General features: G+C 35.8%; 1 protein-coding gene across 6 annotated transcripts in view; it reads right to left on the bottom strand.

The window, feature by feature from the left end:
* Positions 1–417: 417 nt before the first annotated feature.
* The window catches only part of smarca2 (SWI/SNF related BAF chromatin remodeling complex subunit ATPase 2), a 49,124-nt gene continuing 26,032 nt past the window's right edge, over positions 418–23,509 (bottom strand). For 3 of the 6 annotated variants that reach the window (XM_088912075.1, XM_088912076.1, XM_088912077.1), the window contains exons 26-34: positions 23,032–23,259; positions 21,724–21,750; positions 17,315–17,392; positions 16,559–16,777; positions 8,160–8,377; positions 5,464–5,569; positions 4,462–4,563; positions 4,030–4,159; positions 3,089–3,682 (exon numbers count right to left, since the gene is read on the bottom strand). In XM_088912075.1, coding sequence (XP_088768201.1) covers positions 3,501–3,682; positions 4,030–4,159; positions 4,462–4,563; positions 5,464–5,569; positions 8,160–8,377; positions 16,559–16,777; positions 17,315–17,392; positions 21,724–21,750; positions 23,032–23,259 — 1,290 coding nt within the window. In that variant the 3' untranslated portion in view covers positions 3,089–3,500. Of the gene's footprint in view, positions 1,736–3,088; positions 3,683–4,029; positions 4,160–4,461; positions 4,564–5,463; positions 5,570–8,159; positions 8,378–16,558; positions 16,778–17,314; positions 17,393–21,723; positions 21,751–23,031; positions 23,260–23,509 lie in introns of those variants that run through there. The other 3 variants (XM_088912078.1, XM_088912080.1, XM_088912079.1) reach the window with 3 other exon arrangements.

Below are 23,509 nucleotides of genomic sequence, written 5' to 3'. Positions count from 1 at the left end.
AATGAGTATATTTGTCTTAAAGAAAACTACTTCTAACCGTAGACTAGAATTAAAGAGCACATTTATATACAAAATAGCTAAACACCTGAATATTCCAAGTGCAGTGGCAAAATCTTTGATCCTCTTTGAAATTCTGACATGTTATCCAATGCAGACAATAACCAAAACAGAAGTGGTGAATATTCACCAAACCTTTCGATTTAGAATATGTAGGTAGCAGGCAATTTAGTCGGTAATGCCTTTTCTTCAGTTTCCAGGATGATTTTCAAACCTTCAACACAAATTCTAACAAGTTCGGTGTTACAGAACTCTAAAACATAGCCTGTTCATATAATATTAAACATGAATTGAGATATATTAAAATCAAATTACAATGAAACAAGACCGCTTTTTAAAAACAAAATATGGAGACATAAACCACCAAAATTGCGTATGTTTATTTGCCTTGGGCTATGAGTTACAACCAAAGACTGTGCAAAGAAAGCAAAGATTAAGTACACTTCAGGAAAAGGATAACTAACACTGCACACTGAAAGGTTTGTTTGAAAAGAAAGGTTTCACTTTAGACTACACAAGAAATAGGAAGCACCACAAGAATACTACTCAAACACTTGGGGACAAAAGGAGATAATTATCACTTGCATTAAGAATTTGTTACCCAAAAAAGGAAAAACAAGTTGCTCAGATCAAATAAGCGCAAAGCAAATTTATGATGGAGGCAAATATTGTAAAGTTTTCAAACATTTAACAAAATCTTTCTTAATAAGAGTATAAAAATATCAATAGCTGCATGGTCATCAAAGTACATATCCACTGCTGGCCATTATATGTTTTTAATACACTGCCTTTCTCACCTGCTCTGAAAAAAACAGATGTTTTTGCTGTCTTACTCATAGAGAAACAGTTCTTGGATAGCAAATTTTACTTTCAGCTGCAATCTGAGACCTTGTTTTTGCATTTCACTGACACTAAGTTCAGTTCTACTAACATTGGATGACAAACTACAAACTGTGACAAACTGCACAAAATACAGTCTTTTCACCTTTGGGAGCCCTTGGCTGCATAGGTCTGTTTGTTGCTGAATAACTAAAAATTAGTTACTGAATAACTACACAGCATGGAAAGGTTTCTCAGCTACTGAAGCCTGGGTGATAAATGTAACTTAGCTTTATCCATTGTAGTATTTTATAATAACCCTAGCTGAAATACAAAAAGGACCATTACCATTTATCATGGTTAAACTTTCTGTTCATTAGGACCACAAGCAGTTCAGAAACACATGGCATCTAATACTTTCCTACCAATCAGTGTATTACTTTTTTAGACAATTTTAGTAACAAATCTTTTTTCAACAAACTTATTTTTTGGACTTAGTTTAGTCAATCTTTTTTTTTTTCATAAAAGAGTATATACAAGCATAACCTTATAATTCTGTCCCCATGCTTGAACATGGGAAACATGCAGAAGGTGCACAGTTAAGAAACAATTGCCTCACAGGCCAAGTTGGTCACTAAAACTATTACATTGGATTCAACAAAAAGAAGAAAACAGACTGTGTGTATATCTACCCAAGACATAGACTTTACGCTGATAAATCCAGAAGGGTAGGGGTCCATATGTAAATATATCTACCACAGATCAAATGAAAACCTTCAGAACAGAAAGAGAATACAACGCATATCAGCTTTCCCCTTGATCATTCATCATCACTCGCGCCACTTCCTTCTGACTGATCCTGTAAAGAGAGACAAATCACACAAACCTTCAAATTAATGCTTTATATAGCTACAGCAGTTTAGACACTTACCAATATTACACACTAGTAAGAATGTTTTTTGTGATTCGGCTCATTGGTCAAGGCAGAGCTGACTGACTGAGTCTGATTTCAGAGTAAATGATTCAATGTAAGGCCAGCAGCCATATCACCCTGCAGCTCTCAACTGGCTACCTGTACCGGTCTGTGTGGGTCCTAATATCCTGGTATAGTGGCGGGGACACTATACTGTAGCAGGCGCCGTCTTTTGGATGAGACGTTAAACCTGACTCTCAGTGGTCATTAAAGATCCCCGGGGATTTCCTGATAACAGTAGGGAGTTATCCCAGTGTCTGGGCCAAATTCCCCCCCTCGGCCTTTACCGTGGCCTCCAAATTGTCCCCATGTCTGATTGGCTCGCACTTGCCCTACGATGGACTGGTGCCCTGTCCAGGGTGTACCCTGCCTTGCGCTCGTTGCTACAGTAGCTTGGTAGGCTCCGGCTTCCCAAGACACCGTATGGTATAAAGCAGTTTGGTAAATGACATGATTCGATGTAGGTTCCCTCACATTTTGAATTTCAAGCCATATAAATTACATCATAATATGACTAAATCAACTTTTGTTCAGGCAAGAGTCTGCTGTTTACTAGGTGTGAATAAAGATGCAAAAAAACTTTGATCTGTTCCTTTAAGGATGGTTAACAGTGAATATTGTAAATATTATTAAACCAATCAAAGGAAGAAATAAGAAATTTAACCTCTCTCCACAACATCTAACAAGGAAGTAAATATTATAGACCTTCGTTACATTTATTCTGTTTTTCCTTTTTCTGCCAAGTGGGATGTTATTGAGCGGAACCTATCTGTATTGGTTCCTACCAATGGGGGAAGGTTATGTTACAGAGAGGATAGAGAATCTCTTCTGAATGCAATATAACAATATTAAAACAATATTGAAAGTGTATTAAAACCTAAACATTCAATTAGAATTTTTTACTTTTATGTCAGATAAATTTTCCAGCAATTCTAATATCCTGCTGGTACAACTATTGTCTGTCCATTGCTTGGTCAATCTGTCCTTACAAGTAAGGAAGTCTATTCACAATATTTATATATATATAATATGTAAAATGTAAAGCAAATTGGTCAAAACGCACAAAATGTCTCACTATTTATATTTCTGGAATAATGATTTAAAGAAAATACACAGAAAAGAAACGTGTGATGGGACCACAATGACATTCTGTGAAAGGTTAATTCCACAGCATGTATGCAATATATGAATTATCAAAAACGTTTTCTGCTGCCGGATAGTGTGTCACTTACTTTTCACTTTGGAACTGCAGCATTTAAAGACACAAAAAGAGATTTTTATAATAACTGAAGAAAAAGAGGAAATACAAAAAATCTACCTTCAGTTAATAACGTGAGAAAACTAGCTGTTGATTAAGGTTTACATTACTTCCTAAACAATTAAACTATATGACAATTATTCATAATTAGTCTTGCAAACCATATACCTTAGACCAACAATATACAATAATCACAATGTTTTGAAATCTATGGTTGAAGAAAACAGTATAAAGTATTTTTCACACTTCAAGCTTCTTCAATTTCATCTGTTGAAAGCAAATAAAAAGTTATTTTTATTTCTCATCACAGAGGAGCCATATTAGCCTGGATAAGACTTTATCTAAATATTTTAGGTAAACCTTGCTTGAAGGTGGTATGAGTGGTTCGCTCATCTAGATGCTTAATGCCAGAAAGCCCATATCACTCCTTCCTCTTACATGATCTTCCTGTTCATCTTCGCTGTCATCATCGCTTACGATGGGCTTAGGTTTGACTCGGCTTTGTCGCTTTTTGCCCTTGTCATGCCTCTTTTCATCCTTTTTACCAAGCTTGATTTTTACTTTTACCGATTTTGCTGAAAAATAAAACAAAAACTGTAAGTTTCTAACACAGAAAGGGTAAAAAAGATTTTTGAATAAATTGCTTGCAATCCCTTGTTCAACAGGTCTGTAAAACGACTGACAATCTTTTTAATAATAATAATAAACTTTATTTTATATGCGCCTTTAAAGGTGGCTTCTCAAAGCGCTTTACAAGATGACAATAATAAATAAGAAGAATAGGGAATTTATTGTCCCAGAAGAATGGGACTGAGTTGGAATTTCACACAATTCTTCTGTCTATAAATTAGAAAAACACAGCTCAGAAAAAAAAAGATCATTTTAGATTTAGGTAATGTTAAAAAGGTACTTATGAACTTACACTCTGATTCAGATTCCTCATCTTCCTCTTCATCATCATCACCACTTTCATCTTCGCTCTCATCCTCTTTAGCTATTTTTTGTCTGGCACTCTTAAAGACTGACTGAAGAACTATGGAGTCCTCATAGATCTATGGGCACAACATAATCTTTCAGCATGACTGAATCAGGATATATTTCTGCTTCCATACCTTTGCTCATTTACAGTTTCAAAGTGTAATGCATGTTTTTTTGGTCAAATACTTGTTTTGGAAACAATGCAGGAGTCAGTGATTTTTAGACAGAAAGACACGTAATAAAAGCGGTCAAAAAAACTACCTCATTTCAGATAAAAGTTGAATATTCAGCTCATTAACACTACAAGTAAAATTTCAATTTACAGTAGGTTTCATTTAAGTTTCAATTACAACATCAACCACTAAGGCGCACAAACCTGAGATCCTTCCAAGTTGAAAGTCTGTGCATTGTGACACAGTAGCATAACATCCTTCTCCAGATCTCCTATGCTCCTGTACTTATGGTTACGGACTCTTTCCTGAAAGGAATTATTTAAAGTGAATGTCAGATCCCGGATGCAATGGATGGTTTTGTGAATATTACTTAAAACAATGGGTTGAAAAGGGTATACACTTACTGAGAGGTACTAAAAATTTAAAAATACTATGGATTCCAATACTCATTTTCTGCACTTTTGATGGCTCTTAGTGTATTATATACATAGATTTTTTTGTGGGGTGAACTAGTGTTATGGTGGGAATATGGGGCAGGAAAAACATATTACTTGCGAACCATTCACCATTCACTAAAATTTTAAATAAAAAAAACAACAGTGGAGAAAAAGGGTCATACTTCACGACATCTGGAAGAACAAAGCATAAAATTACTTCTAAACCGAATTTACATTTCTCGATTTTACAGATTGGAACCTGTAATTGGCATTAGGGTTTTACTATTATAGGATAAACTTGTTGATAGAAATAATATTTTGTATGGACTTGGCTCCATTCAGATCTTTATTTTTAAATTTTAAGGTTATTTTTATCATAGACCTACCAGGTTTGGAACAGCTAATGTGCATTTTTTTCCATCTTGGTTCAGGGTTAGGAACTGCTCACAAGGGAGAATGAGGAACCAAAGGCAGACTCCTCCAACCCGCAAACTTCACACGACTAATCTTTTAACAGGTTATCTGTGACAGGCATCACAGCCTCATATAGGAGCTTAAGTGCTGGCTGGAGAAGAGGCATGTTTCTCACCAACAGTATTGTAAGACTGCAAGAGAGCCCTGACTGACTAATCCTAACCCTCCTCGTGGCGTTTACTCAGCCTATTTATTCAGATATTTTCTACTAAAATGTAGAATATTAATATTTAATTTCAAAGCTTGGTACAGTACACTCCAATTTACTTTACTGACTTGAGTTTGTCATCCTACCTTTATCTTCTTGAAGTCTACAGGTTTTCTGATTAACTCGTAATACTCAGGGAGCTCTTTTCTGGATGGCAGCTGAATAAAAACCTCACTGAGCTGTCGGCCAGATCTAAAACGATAAATGAGAAGAAGAAATAATATTACATAGAAGGAATATTACAGGAGGAAACAGGTGCTTGGACGGTAAAGTTCCAAATTTCACTCAAACACTCAGAATAGCAAGTGGGTATAAAACTGTAGCGTATCACACCGCTAAAGCTTTAAAATAAGCACGTTTTTCAAAAAAGTAATTTTTGAAAAATGACTTGCAAAAAGTATAGAATTCTATACCTTTGATGAATTCTCTGGCTCATCACTACACAATAAATGAACATCAATTCTGCTTGCATCTCTTAGTACAAAAGGGAGGAAAATGTAGTTTTTTGCTTTTTCTACTTATTTTAAACTTTGCATTAAAAAGTTATAATTCATCCCTATATAATAGACTTTGCAATTCATATTTATTATATATTTTTTTCCACTTTGTGATACATGACCCATGTGTAGTCTGTCATTAAATAAAGCAACACAGGAGTGCTGAATCACCATTTTCCGTATTTTAATGCTTCTTAATGTCATTGGAATTATTAGATGATATAACTGAGGCTATATAATTTGTGGTGCTATACAGTATGTGGTTTGGCGGGGTTGCCGTGGCTGATGAGCTTCAGCTGTGGGATTTTAAGTGCAAGTCAAACACTTTCCTGAATAGATACCAAGCAGGACCTCAGTCCTGAACTAACTGCAGGCAAGAGGGGACGCATGAGATCAAGTCTCCTGTACGCGAAGGCTCAACAATGAGAGTGGCCGGCCCGAAGCTACAGGTATGAGAGCAGCAGATGTGCGACTTGAAAACTTTATACTTAAAACTCTGATAAGGGACATAGAGAGGGAGCGACAGTTCCGAAGGAAACTGGGTATATCTGTGGAGAAGAATATTAAAAGATACCTGGAAGGGACCAGGAAAAGCAACAGCCTCAGAAGAGGAGACAGTGTAATCGTGAAAGAGAGCTTCCAGAGACAGCTGCCTGTTTAGCATGAGTAGGAAACAAGGCTGCCTGTGAGTCTGTGTGAATTTATGTGAGCTTGGTAAGTTAGAGTGTGCGAGCCAGAGTTTGAAGTGCAGCAGAGGGACCCTTCCCCTGATAATACGATGTATTGGGGAGAGCAGAGTCTGATGCTACACAGTGTGTTGCAGAGACACAGTGGGGATTGGGCACGGGTGCGAGGTGGATCAGCAGCTGTGTGTGTGTGAGAAGCGCAGTGGTGGCTGGGCACAAGAGAAGATGCGCTGGTACCTGTGGAAATGCCTGAAACACGAGAGAGAGGTGTCAGGGAGATTGTATGTGGATTTTAAATAAGGAAAGCATGTTGAGCCTTGGCACATGGTGAGGTACAGTAGAAACTCGAGTTGTTAGAGACTGTGTGAATGTGAGACCCAGTGCGGAGGTGTCAGGGGGACATCAGCGAATGGATGGTTCCTTGGCAGTCCCAGAGGTGACTGGGTAGGGTGGAAGCCTGTAGCCCTGAAGGTAACAGCGGAGGAGCAGGAGGCTCCTAGGGAGAGAAAGCGTCATCAGTGTTGAGTGTGAAGCGTATTGAGCCTGGGAATCCGCAAGTGAACGGCTCGACGATGTGAAGGACCCCCAGAGGACAGTGGCGTGACTGAGGTGGAGATTCTGGGTCTGAAAGTCTGCAAGCTGGAAACCCAGAGATCTCTGAATACAACTCTCGGAGCACAGTGCATACAGAGCGAAAGAGTTCCCCAGCAAGTTGAGAAGGGTGTGTCTGGAGTAAAGGAAACGCCTGTTTGTGCCCCAGTGGTGGCCACTACACCTGTGGCGTCACAATATATAATTGTATCTTGTATTCTGTATGTGTGACCCTTTCTTATTTAGGATATCTGGCCAGATCAATCTTGACTTAGCACAGAAATATTCTCTGACCGTATCATAAACAATATTTTTATGAACAAATGACAAATCAAAAGTTTCAGTTAAATATTTCAAGTAGCTCAGAATCTACTTCTTTACTTGTTTCAACTTCATGCAAACCACTATGAATATGAAGTGCCCTATGATGCCTCTCGCTTAGGTTTGCTGGGTTACTTATCTTGGGCTTGGAGTTGCCTTTATTAAGAATCATTTTTCTGACAATATCCCATTAGCAGATTTCTAAAGGGCAAGTCTGTTCTAATGCTCTTCAAAATTAGGATGATCTGTGTAGTCTTTAACCCAAATCTTTTATCAGTGACCTGTGCAACACTGCGGCAAACTGCCAAATACATTTTAGTTCACACAGACAGTGTCAGTGTCAGCTGCGTCTTCATTTTCTCCATGGTGGACGCTTCTCTGCTTCATCCTCTGTATTGTCTATGACATAACTAGACAAATAAAGAAATTCTGATAGCTCCGATAAACCACAGACTAACTTTTAAAGCGGAAGGAAAACCATTCAAGAGAAATAAGGCGCTGATCTGGTGATACCATTAACCAGATCATAATTGTAAACAGAGTGCACAAAAGCACCGCTACACTGAAGTACTCAGTTTGCATTTTTCTATAATTATGCAGAAGCACGCTGGTAGACGATTTGTGTTTTACGCCCTGCCCAGTTACCATTCACTCAGCAATCCACAAAAAAGAATATTCCTTACTTACCCATCTTTGTAATTAATTACGGTATCAACAATAGCATTCATCTGCTTGGTCAGCTTGGGCGGGTTTGGAGAAAGCTTTTCTGCCGGTGGTCGGCCTCGCCTTTTCTTCGCCTTTTCCCCATCCTCCTTCCCAGATTCTTTGTCAACATGTCGTCTGCGCTTGCGTTTCTTGAGTCGGATTTCCTCTTCCATTTCTTCCAAGTTTCCGTCCTCAATGGCCTGTTCATTGAGAGAGGATTTCTGTTTTTTTTGCATAAAACAGTTTAAAAGCCAACAAAGCAACAACAACTACTTAAAGGAACATTTTACATCCCACCATCAAGGCATTGTTGAGGTTAAAAGACCAATTTTTGAAAACTATTATATTTACGATGCTATTTCGATTAAGGATACGAAAAACATGCTGTCGGCCTCCTGTAATATACTCTGACAAAATTTAAAATGTTTAAAGGAAGAGACCTTCTTCATCCACCAATGAAATGTAGTACCTACCTGGGCGATGTGTGGCAGCCATTATATGGCAGTAGCCACACTACATTAAAGTAAACATGCCTCTTCTTGTTTAAATATAACTATGATTAAGGGACCTGATTTCAGTTTTACTTCAGAGTTGTACTTACACAAAATTAAGATGTAAACAAATATGCTAGAACTTTAATCACAGTAGTGTGTAGCTTATGTAGTTCAAGGGTCACTGTTGTATACATTTCTTTAAACCCAGACTAATGGCAGATTTCTGTTGGGCAGAAGTAACTGAGCAAAAAGCTGCCATCAAGCCCTGAAACTGTAATTTGTGACTGATGGGTGGTTGGAGGTTTTAGTTTAATTCAGCCTTAATTGGTCTCTCTTACTTTCTCAGATTCAATCAAAAATCTAAAACAAGCTGAATTAAACTTCGGGCAAGCAAAAGATGACAAACGTGTTACACCAGAAGAGGCCTGATGAATCAAGATACTGGTTTCTGAAATTCCTCTGTCGTCAACAGAAGACAACAAATGGAGCTTATTTTGCTAAGTGGTGAAATGAATGCAACAGTGTTGCAGCTGCTGGTTTTGTCTGCAAGTAATCGTTTTTTCATGCATGTCCTGTCAGAGGCAGATATGGCTTTCCTATGGCAATTTTGTTAGTAGGTAAAAAAAGGCAATGTAACAAACATTTACTTGAAACTTTTTTTTTTCTGAAATAAGCCACGACAGACCAGAAAATACATTAGAAAGCTGTAGAAAACCCCATAATATTCTAAAGCAGATGTAGATTCATCCCTTTGTGTTTACAGCATTTATCAGTGACAGTAGAATTTTATGTTTCAGTGAATTCCAACATGGGCAGCAGCTACTTCCTGGGTTCGATACTGGGTTTTCTCTAGGTTCTCTGGTTTCCTCCCACAATCCATAAACATAGCTGTCTAGGTTAACTGGTGTCGCGTTATTGTCTTTCACGTGCACATGTGTGTGCCCTGAGATGGAATGGCATCCAGAATGTATCATGCCTTTTGCCCACTGTCTGATGGATTATCCAGCTCACCCCAACCCTGTATTGCGCTATGGTATTATTAAAATTGAAATGGATGGATCAATCTCAACATTATACCATTTTAAACTTCTTTTCAAACCTTTTATACTGACTTACTATTTTTACTAATTTCTCTTAGTATACCTAGGTAAGTTGTGGGTTAATGACTGTCAAGGAGCAGTATAGAAAAACACAATATAAGATCACATTAAGAGCACAGAGAAAAAGAAGAAGAAACAAGAAGGGAAGCAGGGAAGAAAGAGGTTTTGACAGAGGCTTTCAACTAGTGAATTACTCTTTTAGAAGATAACACTTGCAGCATCAGACTGGAAAGCACTTCGTACAACATGCAAACCCATCAGGTGACCAGAGTGAGATACGTGTGGAAGAAGGTAGCCTAGTGTAATGTCACCAGCATTAGATGCTGCCGAGAGGCTATTGTGGTTAAAAACAGCATAATTGTTGTGCTTTTGTTGGAAACAAGTGATGAATTCTCCAAAGCTCTGCATGTGTAACTTTATTATTGCATAACGTCTCAATTTCAGGTAGACAAACAGTAATATGTACTGTGTGCTGTCTTCCTAGATTCCACCATTTGCCAGATAACATTATGAAGAGAAAATATGCATACTCTTTGGTACGCAATACAAATTTCACAGAGAACTACAGAGGTAAGGGAATAAATGCTATACATGTACCTAACTATGAATTTCAAGGCAGTGTTTGTGGACTGTGACAGCATAATCTATTCGCTGTGGTGTGTAAAACCTGAAAATCAAGCTGTATCCATTTTGTACATAAAATTAAAAATGATGTACACATTCTATAAACTACAGTTATGGTATTCTAGTATTCACATCATAAATTGATGTGAATATATTTACACTTGTATGCTTTGCAGGTTTTTCTGTTAGCATATCATTAATAAACAAAAAGAATAAATACAAAATTAGAAGTGTGTCTATATTTTTTGTTACATGACTGCAAAAGGATAGAAAACAATAGCCTATCCATGTCATATAGTAAAGTTTAAATAACATCGAAGAACTGTAGATGTTATGGCAATTAGCGTGAACAACAATTCCTACAGTATAAGAAAATGTATGGTGACTCTTTCAGGGTAAAGTGTATAAAAGCCTCAGAAAATGTTTTATTTTACATTTTTCTAGGAAGATCAGAAAACTAGAATTTTACAAAAAAATAATGCACATCACGTACATATTAAAATGCTCCATTTCATTAAACTGACATTAAAATATTTAATTTTTTTGCAGAAAAAATTCAAGAAAGTGTTCAAATGCACGTGTAGCAGCTTTAAAATTATAATAAAACTGAAACAAACACAATAAAAGTGTTTAAGGGTCACATGAAAATACTTGTGACAGGTATCAAACTGCATGCAATTACTACAAAGCCAACACACACAAAACCTAACTGCAATTTATATCAGAGTAACACAACCTCATCTTAAACCACTATGACAATGATTAGATATTTAAAGCTGACCACAGTGCAAAACATTTAATACATATTTTATAATTGGAAAAAATTGCAAAACAATTAAAAGCTCCCCAAAAAATCAGGCTGGTAAATCTATTAAGTTTCAGGATTTCAAATATATCCAGAATAAAGCAGGAAAGAAAGTGCAGCCTGAAAAGTACATGCTCTTAATATGTGATGACAACTAAGACACTTTCTCTTGAGTTCATTTTTCCAAATGGTAGAATGGATTGAATAGAAATAAATCTTGACACCTTTCATAAAGAAACAGAATAAGAAAGTCTCGGGAACTATGCACTGGCCAAAATCCTTCAGCAAAGTATTTGAGCTTCATTTCATTCTTTACTTCACACAGCCGAATGACATTCCTAGTGCTTCCCATATCCTGTCACTAGACATTATTAGATTAGTCTTTTAAAATTCTTTACACTATGGCGAAAAATACTGTCATGCTAGCGGTGACTGTTACACACATAAAGACAGCGAAATAATGTCATAACCATGTGTAATTTTAAAATTGAAGGTAACGCACTATAAAAGAAATGCATCTGCTACCGGCAGGCAACTCAGGAAAAAAAAAAAAGATCACCAGTTAGGCTGTAGCTCCAGAGCCTGAGCAGCGATCTATTGATGTTAGAATCCAGCGAACAAACACAGGTCCTCAGGGAATCCATGGATCTGGGCCTTATAATCAACAGCAAATCTCTATCACAATCCTCCTGAATGCAGATAACCGTTTTAAACAGAATAGTCAAAAAAATAAGTGAGTATAACAATAAAACCTTCTGCATAAATATTCAGTGACTACGGTAGGTTGCCTGCTACATGCTACAGAGCAGCATGTAAGAGAACTGCAGCTCTTCAGCTAAATCCAGAGGACAAAACATAACCTGTAAAACAACAACTGCTGCATGCATATTGTCTTGTTTCATTTTAATACCGTTTCACAAGCACTACGCTGCCTCTGCTGTGAAAGCTGTTTTTTTTTTCTGCTGCACACCTACACATGCCTGTGATGTAGCCCTGCTGAATCTTGTAGACGACAATAAAGAAGGATATTTACCTTATTGCAATCAGCAGGCCGGCTATCAGAAACCACAGTTAGAGGGGATAAAATTAACAACCCGGCAAAGCAGCGTGCAGCTAGTCTCTTCATCAGCTGATCAGTAAAAAAGAGAGCTGGGGGAATGCTATGTTTTCATATACAAGTAATTTTATTTTTCTTTCTGAAAATTTAACACTGAATGGATTGTGGTCTCCAGTTCTGCTGTTTCATTCTTCCTAGTGCAAGGCCTGAAGCCTTCCTCCGTATCCTTGTTTTAACATTGCCTATTACTTACCAGTTTTTTTTACTCCCTGTTTAAGCCATCAGATTTTCACTTAAAGGCTGTTTCGTTTTGCATACTTTATAATATACTGATGTGTATGTTGTAATACTGGCTTCTAAGCACTGCAATATCTCATGCATACACAAAGACTTTCAACTCACCGATTTTCTATATTTTATCTGCTTCATCTTTTAATGATTTTATGAGTTTAAACAACCTAAAACTTAAACTGTCCTTAAAAAAACATTTCATATATTGAATTCAGACATGACAGAGCACAGAAAAGAATTTCATTTTCTTTTATGCTGCACTGTTTTATACATAAAAAAATTACAGCTTCTGAAAAGTAAATATAGATGGCATGGCCTTTATTTCACATAAAATGCTTTTTCCTCAATAATGTCAGTGTATGTAAGATATTCCACCCAAATGAAGTGGAGCATACTATGATTTTAGCAGTCATGCAAAATTGTTGAATGAAATACATTTTATATGTTTACACATTTTAAAGAGTGTACCAGGACTTACAGAACAAAAAAATAGCATACTGTCTGTATTTTGCAGAGTTTAAATATATTAAAACACTAGTCAAATATACTAATTGGGTCCAGCCCAGAGCAGTTAATAAGAAACCTTTCAAAACATGCTTACATTATAATAATTACCTGCATTTATAAAGCATTTTTCATATAAATGAATCCTGAAATGCTTGATGTATACAAAACTAGCACAAAACACATTTCCAGTTTGTGATAAAAAGGGCTCTGACTCACCTGTGGCAGCTCATCACAAGTCTAATGAAGAACAAGCATACAAATTTGCTACACATTATACATTCTTCCTTTCTCACAAAGGCTCTCTCATCTCTGACTGTACTTACATGCAATAAAAATGCCTTACAATTCATACATTTTTAATATTGGAGCAATAAACAAAGGCTGAACTTTGCATCTTCATTTTGAAATGTGGCAAGTACGAACACATACTTATTCTTTAGCTTTGATTATTTTCAATACACTCAATCTCTCACAAACAGCCAACTAGTTTTCTGCTTTTTGAAGAATCATAAAATCATATTCACTATAGCGCTGAGCCTGCAAACAGTGATTGTTACACTTGGGACTGATTCTTTCCTCTTACGCAGATATGTTCTTAACACCATATTGACAAGATTTATTTTTGACAAGTTTGATAAAGCTGTTATTTAATAAGAAGAAATGACTAAAAAAACAGAGAATGGTGTAGCTATAAAAACATCTACTGCAACATACGTAAGAGTTAAACCAAAGCAATACTTTTCAAACAGATAGTGTTAAATTTTTCCAACTGGCAATCCTTTGACCAAAATACATTTGATGAATCTACTCTCTCTTCATTGTCTTGCTTTCCTATCTCTGATACGCTGAATGACAAGGTTCAAACCTTTAATAGCTCCCTTTTAACTGCTTTTAACAAGCGTATCAATGCATCTAAACCAAACATGGCTCTGAACAACCTAAACAATCTTCATCCTATATCTAATTTGCCCTTTTTTGTGAAAATTTTAGAACGTGCTGTTGCAACACATTCCAACAAACAACTCATTGCAAATAACCTCTTTCAACCCTTCCAATTGGGTTCAGACAATTAATCACACATCAGAGAGACTGTTCTCGTTAATGTTACTAATGATTATCTTGTGGCAGCTCATTCTGGTTCTCTATCCTATTTCTCTCAGTGCTGGACACTGTTAATCATGACATTTTACTCTACTGTCTCTAAACTGTATTTGGGCTTTTCTGACATTACTCTTAAATGGTTCAACTTTTATCTTACTCATCACTGGCACTCTATTTCTCTTGGGGATTTTAGTTATGATGGTTTGTTCATTAAGTCTGGTGTTCTCAAAGACTCGATACTGGGCCCCCTGCTATTCAGCACCTACATGTTCCCACTTGGTTATACATTAAAATCACATGGTCTAAACTATCATTTCTATGCTGATGATTACTCAAATGTATATCCATATTATATGGCCCTGACACTGAAGGAGCTATGTCTGCACTCTCTAATGGTGTTTCTGATATAAAAACCTAGATGTTACAAAATTTTGTTCACTTAAACAGCAACAAGACTGAGGTCATACTACTCAGCACTTCCCTTTACCTTCGCAAAGCCAACACAGTAACCCTAGCTGTGGATGGAACTCTGAATTTCAATCAAAATCAAAGAATTTAGGGGTGATATTTAGGCTTGACGTTGGACCCTCATGTCAAAACATCATTCTTCCATCTCAGAAATATCGCCAGACTACATCCTATGTTGTTTTTCACTGTTGCAGAAAAGCTGGTCAACACATTTGTTTGTTTTTTTCTAGATTTGATTTCTGCAACACCCAGCTCATTGGAGTGTCTTAATCCACACTGAACAAACTGACCAGAACGTGTGTAAGAGATCACATTATGCCTGTCTAGGAGTCATAAACAGTCATACACATGCGCTGGATTCTTGTCAGATTTTGAGTAGACTTTAAAATCCTAATGCTCACCTTTAAGGCTTTAAACCATATAAGTGCAAACCTTTACAAGGCGCAGCACCTCAGTACCTAGCTGACATATTATCAGTCTACTCCCCACCTCGCAACTTTTGGTCATCTGATTTGGTCTTCTAGTTGTCCCTCAAGCTTGTTCACATTCTGTGGGTGATCAGGTCTTCTCTTGCTTTGCCCCAAAGCTCTGGAATTCTATCCCCAAGAATATCATATAGTCCCTGCCCTGACTGCATTTAAATCTAGATTCAAAACCTTTCTCAGAAAGGCTTTTACTTTACTGCTTTTACTTTCTGTGTCTGCTCCATTTTCCATAATTAACCATTAACCATAACCATAATTTGACCCACAAATAAATAACAAGAGGCTTGTCCCAGAATAACAAAGATAAGCAATGATAACACCTTATGGATAGCAATTGCCTTGTCAACATACACGACCACAAATTAATCCATCAAAATACTTTAAATATTATTCGATGAGTACATAAGCATATAATTATACAGACACAGAATAAGACCAAAGAAATTCACTAAAAGTTACATTAAAGCTTTTAAATCTAATTAGTACCATAAGATACACTGAGTATTTTTGTAAATCTAAGCATGAGATTTCTACTTTAATGCAAATTTATAATGATTAAGAAAAAGATGTTAAGCATGTTGAATTACTTTATGACTTTGACAATTATTCACTTTAGTTTGTAATTGACAGTAATAGTGGTACCGCTGATGCTTATATTGCTTCCAGAAGTCTTTTGAGATGTGTGGACATTTGTTTGCATTATCTGTACGAGTACACTGTGATACTAGCAGAAATCTCTTAGAGAGCCGCTTCTTCGAAAGCGGGCACTTTCAAAAAGTGAGCTGGGAAATAAAAATAAAATTCCTTCCAATTACTATAGGCTTGTATAAAACTATGAAAAAATCCTACACAACAGAAAACAATAAATACTTAACTAGGACACTGCAGTACATTCCAGAAAAAGGGTAGAAACATGTATCATAATTCTGTAACTTTAGACAAATGTGGTTATAAAATTGCCAAGTTTCATTTGATCAATCTTGTCCTGGGAATGTGCGAAATCCTAATCTGCATCACTGTCCTGTCTACTGCATACAAGTACAGCCCTGTGACATACTGTACCTATTGCAATTCATAGGGTGTGCTATGCCACTTTACAGCACTAATCCACCACCTTAAAAAAGCTGTGAAAATTAATCTGCTTTTGATGTTAGTAATCAACTAGCAAACAGACAAATCACAATAGCAGGTTCACTGCTGCAAAGGCAGAAAGACAAATATCCTTAAGTTAAATCTTTTTGTTGCTGCCAACAAGTAATAAAATAGTGAGACAAATGAACAAACTGATGGTTAATATCAGGCATCGCTGTTGATAGCTTTCTTCTGCCAAACGTTTCATTTTTGAGTTGTTGCCTCAGCACTGCATGATACTTTGTGTCAGTTAGCAGCGCCAGCCGTTTTAAACAGTGCTGCAAGAGATGAAAAAATGAAGAGGCGTACGTGACATACCCTCAGCCACTGCTTCTCGGTCAGGGCGTCGCTGTAATCCACATCCCTGCGATGGCGAGAGCCCCGGCCAAAGATCTTCTCCTCCTCCTCCTCGCAGGTCAGTCTCTCCACCTCCGCGTCGTCCTTAATGATCCAGGACGGCAGCTCATCTTCCTCCATCAGCCGGGGCTTCCGTTTCGGATTCCGCGCCTCTTCTCGGCGGCGATCCAGATCCATGCGCTGAGGGGGATGAACCGTTTTGTTTAGAAAAAGATGGGCTGCGTGACTTGGCCCTACAGTGCTCAACTCTTTCACGTGGGAATGAACTCAGATGACTCATAATTGCTTTTAATGAAAACTGTCAAATGAATGGGCTTTTCGTGATTCAATTTGTTAAATGGTATTTTGTAATTGTTTTTTTTTTCCCCGTGTTTCATCAAAAACATGTTCTGAGATCCATTACCGTCATGAAAAATGCATTTTCTTTCTGTGACAATTGTGACAAATGTAAACTGTAAACAACTGGGTGAAGTAGCTGTTTATTTCTTAAATGAATTTAAGACATTTCAAATCAGTGTCCGGTCAGCAAACTACTTTACAATCTTATTGTTTTAGGACCACGGTAAAAATGGTTTACAAATCAAAAGTCAGATTTTTATCACAGTTCAGAGACCAAGCTTATCCCACATAAAGGTTTTTAGACATGACCACTCAAATGTAATGCTGTATTTCTTAATATTACTTAGTCTAAAAATTATTAAACGGTACATTTCTTACCATGAAGAGATCAAACTCTTCCTCATTTCGAGCAATCATCTGATTAAGGGTTTCATCATCAGGAACCTCATCCTCTTCCTGCCAGAATATAAAGATTCACCAAATATAAAACAGCAAACAGACTAAGACAGCAATTTATTTACAATCACATTTTTCAAATGTCTAAAGTAAAAAAGTAGCTAGGGCAAAATCACGTCATAACATACTAATTGTACACATTTTTCACGTGAACATTTTACCTCAGACCTTATATTATGTTTCTGTCTATTGTTTCATTTTTTTGCAAAATTGTTTCACATTTTGTAGGTGTTACTAAACTTTATGGAATCTGCAGGTTAGAAGCAAGGGTTTTGTATAGAAAATACAGCCTTATTTTTTCTCCAGTTTTTGATTTACTATTCCGTTTTCCTAAGCATTCTTAAATTGGAAGAACCTTACATAAGCTTATGTATGATCACTTGCATATTAAAATGAGATAATTAAATATTAATTATTTCCTTTGCAAATTTCATCTACACTACACAAGGCAAACCAATCCATATAGCATGTGTTACAGAATGATGAGAAAACAGAGGTTTCTAAACTACTTTTCAAATCTTTAAATGCAAACAAATATGGTATACTCAGTCTACAATGCTTTAAATGAGTGGGATGGCACAACTTTACAAGTGCCATATATATATTACATGGCAGTAATATACAAGTGCAATTACAAGTGCTGGGTATATATTTTATCAACACCATGAATAATACTGTAGTATTACATTATAATACTGTAGTATTAAATCATGCATAGGTTTGAGACCAAACATGCATAGGCCATGCTATTGAATCTTGGTTGCCTGAAAAGTGCATTCCAATTTCAGCCTGAAGATAACTATAGTAGAAAGAGGCAGCTCAGAAACACGTAAATAGAAAAAGGATTTGGACAAATCATTCAAATTTTTGAAAGCACAGGCAAACTTTATACAAAATAAATTGCATCAATCACATTACATTTAGATGACTCAAAAAGGCATTCTAACAAGCCACTTGACACTGTTTGCAAAGGAAAATAATCTGTATAGTTCATATGTGTGAAATACTTCTGTACTAAATACTCCTCTAATGTGGGACTGCCCAATTCAAATTTGATTATACACAAAAAAAAATCACTGGGAAAAAATATGGACTATGCATAGTTCACCAAAACTAGTATTTGAGCTTTCTAATGCTCCCACATCACCCAACACTTCTCACTGTAAGCCTGAGAAGTTTAGTGAATTAGTGATTGCCCCTTTTAAAAAAAAAATAGTAATTGTGTTTTGCTTAATAGCTTAAAGCACTAAGACATCAAAACACAAGGAACCAGAAAATGGTCATGTTGAGAAGAAAACCTGTAAGATTATGATCTTCGCAGAAACTTAAAGATTCTGGAGAAGTTGCATTGAATTGTGAATATTCATTCAAAGGTAAGCTTTTAATAAGTCATAAATGTGAATGTTTTTATCTTACATTTCTGTATTACATTTTCATTTCATATACAATTCACTGTAGGTAGAACTATTAACTATATTTGTGTGTAATAATATACCTCAATAGGCATTAATGGTTGACTTTACACAGTCATATATTAACTAATTTGTTCATTTTCTCCAATACTGATTTGCTGCTGCTTTGGAGAGACGTTAACCCCCCCACACTGGACAAGAGTCACCCGTATTTCCTACCATACTGAAACAGCTTTCTTCCTTGATCCATCAATTAAAATTCCAGTTTTGCGATTTACACAATCAAGTGTTTTTTGCACCTGTTAACTTGAACGTTAACGTTAACATTTATACGGGGCCATTCCTTAGTGTTTCATTTAATTATTATTTACTGTATTTGGGTGACATTATTATCCAACAAGATTTACTCAGGAAACATTTTCCTTTTTTAAAAAAAAATCCAAATTTGGAAACAATTTACATAGCTAGGCTTACTGCAGTCATCTGGAAAAAGCACCTTGTACAAGGATACAGAAGCAGTATCACCATGTGAGAACCTGTGATTGACCAGTTATGAAAAAAGAGCCCTAACCGATACTCAACACTAGCACCCCCGATGTCACCTTCAAGTTTAAGAGGGGACCCAATACTGTTTCAAAGAAGATTAACACAAAATGCATCACCAATCTAGAAATTTTCTTCTGCCACACAGCTTATTACCCATAGTGGAGGGAGGCAGGATATACTGTATAATCAGTGACAGCTGAAGATGACAGAACCCAATAAAACCAGCAATGATACTGTACATGAGGTGACATACTGTATGCATGAGCAAATGAGATTTTAAACTCATGGCTCAATTTTAAAGTTTATAAAGTTAACATCTAATGCAATACATGATCACAGATGATTACAAGCAGGACTCAGAATTTTCCATTAAATTCAAATGATTTTTATATAGCGCCTTTCACAACAAGGTTGCCCCAAGGCGCTTAACAATGCAAGTGACCATACATATTGTAGAATTTTGAACACCTGCCCTAAAGAGCCTCCTGATAATTTTACCAATCAATTCACAATCCTCAAACAGATTTGGTTTAAGGCTGAGCCATAATATCAATGTTAATACTCAATTCTCATCCGAATCTGTCAGTTATTACTGCAGTACTATAGTGTAAGAGTGGGATTGCTTCCTATTAGAAACAGATCCAAACAGGCTAATAGAAGTCTTTCCCTCAGTGTATTATCTGACTTGTCCTGTAATTATGGTTTTCTAAAGACTATGAAATCTGTTCTACTTTTTTTCCCATTTTTACATTTATATCAATTTATATATCCAAAAGTTCTTTTATTTGAAAATGTGATTGATTATAAAAGTAGGTAGCCTAACATATATGGAACTGGGATGCAAAAGCAAAAATAAGAGTTAAACAGAGAATGCATAAGTAAATTCAAAAACACAAATTTCAAATGTAGCGTATTATAGAAGTAGAAATGAACACTTTCTAATGTAGCATACTGTAGTGTTCAAATGAAAAGTCAGAAGACAACAGCTGCGCAGAGCTAAAAACTGAAGTGATGGAATTTTATGAGTAAAAATAAATTAATATTAAGAGTCAACTGTGCAGATAATAATAATAATAATAATAATAATAAATTATTTCTAAATTACTGATTCTACCTTTTGCTCTACACACAAATTGTAGGTAACGTGATTTGTTCTCTAAATCAGTATGGTCAACAAATCTTTTTACATATAGTCAACTAAACAGTACTGCTTTACTGTTCTGTGTTCTAAGACTTCAACAATTAAATACAAAAATATTTGAAATGAAAAGCACACATCCTTGCTGAACTCTGAGCTACAATTTTTGTATTTTGTACTCTAAACTCTAATAGTATAATGCAGATGACTGCTTATTGCCATCTTTTTACAGTATATTTCCAAATTCAGAAAATAAATTAGTGGACTGATTTAGGGACCCAGCTTTAGTTTTAGGTTTTCACTTCTCTGTTTTTTTTTTTGCTAATAACCTCTGCATCATCAAAAGCCAGATATCTGATATTTAAAATTAATAATCTTTTTTGCACTGTGTAATGAAGAAAAACCTTCACCACCCCATTCTGCAGCAACCAGCATTAGTGTTAATGCCAACAGCACAGAAAGAGTCTGCCTGCACTGTAAGAACTGTAAGCACATATGACACATCACGTTTTACACTTAAATATATTTAATTTGAAGCACATTACCCTACTGTCAAATGCCATGTGTTTGTATGTTTTTCTATGCAGAACTATAAATATTTTCCTTAGCATAATTTTCATTCGGTCCTAGATATACATAGTACTCTTTCCTTCCGTTTTGTTGTGTTTCAAACTTTTTATATTTATTATTCTTGAGCAAAATATATATATATATATTCAAACTAGTAATAATGTTAAATTCTCAAAGTTCTACACAAAAGCATTGTAATAAAACATAATAAATATTACTTATAATATAATAATATATTTATAATAAAGTTATAACAAAACTTAATAAATATTACGGACAAATAGTTCTCATAACACCTGTTTTGTATTTGTAGCAATGAATACAGTATGTGGCAAATACTGTATCATAGAGTATTTCTATGTAAATCATAGAGTAGCCTAATGATATAGTTTAATGAGTCTCCACACTGGCATTTACAATTTTTCGCACCTAAGATGGAAAAAATGGCAGAGAGTTAAACTGCTCATGCACCAAGCTAGGCAACCTGGTATCTGTCAGGACATTCATGCAAATCCATTTGCTTTCAACGAGAAGCAGATTAAACGCTTTCGGCCAAACGAAACAGTAAATGCATGAGCAGTATGCTTAGTTAACATAACATTTCATTTCCAGAAAACGTAGATGACAATATTAGGGGATAAAACTGAGGTAAGATATTTATTTACCATCGACGTCTGGACATTGTCTTCGTCCTTCATCAACGCGAGAATAACAATAGAATAGGAAAGAAACAGTTCATGTAAAGTAAAACGTGTGGATGGTAAATGTAGTTTTAACTGGAAGAGATAGCCAGTGGATTTAAAGATTAAAGCAGCTATCAGTCTACAGGGCCTAATTCTTTGTATATCAAATTTTACATCTACAGCCATAAAAAGTTAAAATAAATATTGTTGATTAAGTAATACTGAATATAAGTGAGATGATTATATGACAATGAACAAAAGAGAGCCTAAAGTTATATCTAGTAAGAACTTCTTTAATCTTCATGTACCACAGTGTAATGCACTTATTTTACAAACTGTACACTGTCAGTCATCTACGTTTTCGAAAACATTTTACAGTAGTTTTAATATCTGCAGTTTAGTGATTATTTTTTAGAAAATACAGTATACATTTCTGTAATTATAATAAACATAATCATGAATCAAATCCATGTAATCATAATCAAATACTAATAAAATATTTGCAAACTAAAACAGTCTAAAACAGAGAAATTAATACAATTTATTTCCAACAGAATAGCATTTAAGAAATACAAGCCTCAGTCTAATGACCCCGGATATTTATGAATGACAATGAACAAGAACTGGATATATAAAGATTATCTACTCCATCTAACACCTTCAAAAAGATAAGACCAAGTATGATAATATTTGCAAAAAAAGATGATGGCATGCAATCACTAATGTAACAGAAAGACTGTGTGCAACTTGCAGGTCCACAGTGCTATGACCTCTAAGTTTAAGGTACTGCTATGTAAAAATTAGCATAGTGTCTGGAAACCACAGAACTATGTTCAATTTCTAGGTTCAAGTAGAAGCATACTTGTGGCTATGGGTAGGCATACCTGTTGTAGGGCTGTCAATTTAAAGCCTGGACTGGCCTTAGCTTTTTTAATGACGTCACATTTAAATTTCATAGGTGATTTTCAGAGTGAAAAAAGTTTGGTTATGTTGCTACGTTTCTATTTGTTGCATTTTTAAACACTACTTTTTACACATTTGGACTAAGGTTTCACAAGGCGTTGTCATTAGCTATTCCCTTCGTTCATACAGTATATTAGCATGCTATCATAACATCTTCTTTCATGTTTTAAATGGAAAAGCTTGATAGAATAAAATATCAAAAGCATTTGGCACGGAAAGGTCGCAGTACAAGACATGGGCAAAAGAAACACATGCAAAACAAAAAGAAAAGAGAACTTCAATTTGAAAGAAGGATTTCTGCAAATATGATTTACACTATCAACCTACCTCATTTTGCTCTTCGTGCTCCAAGATAGCTTGCAGAAATGCTCTTCGCTCATGGCTTGATGACTTTTGGTCAAACATTCCCGCCTGAATGACCTTTTGGTCAACATTGAGCTTATACTTGGCAGCAGCCAAGATCTTCTCTTCCACACTGTTGACAGTGCAGAGACGTAGGACTCGCACTTCATTCTGTTGTCCAATACGATGAGCTCTGTCCTGAGCCTGCAAGTCCTGTAAGAGGAAACAAGATTTGAACTCTCAAGAGAGTAGTTCTCATCCAAGCTTTAAGTATATAAAGCTCGTATTTCTTTATCAGGTTAGCTTGAACACAATTATGCACTGGAAGAAATAACACAGCTTCCATTATTTTAATAAAAAAGAAATGTACAGTTTCAAGAAAAAGTTTGTGAAGCCTTTGGAATTACCTGGATTTCTGCATTAATTACTCATAAAAATGTGGTCTGATCTTCAACTAAGTCAC

This window comes from Atractosteus spatula, chromosome 3 (assembly GCF_055471065.1).
Source record: "Atractosteus spatula isolate fAtrSpa1 chromosome 3, fAtrSpa1.hap1, whole genome shotgun sequence".
Classification (NCBI taxonomy): domain Eukaryota; kingdom Metazoa; phylum Chordata; class Actinopteri; order Semionotiformes; family Lepisosteidae; genus Atractosteus; species Atractosteus spatula.
The sequence above is the reverse complement of the archived record's forward strand: the minus strand, read 5'-3'. Positions and strand labels throughout refer to the sequence as shown.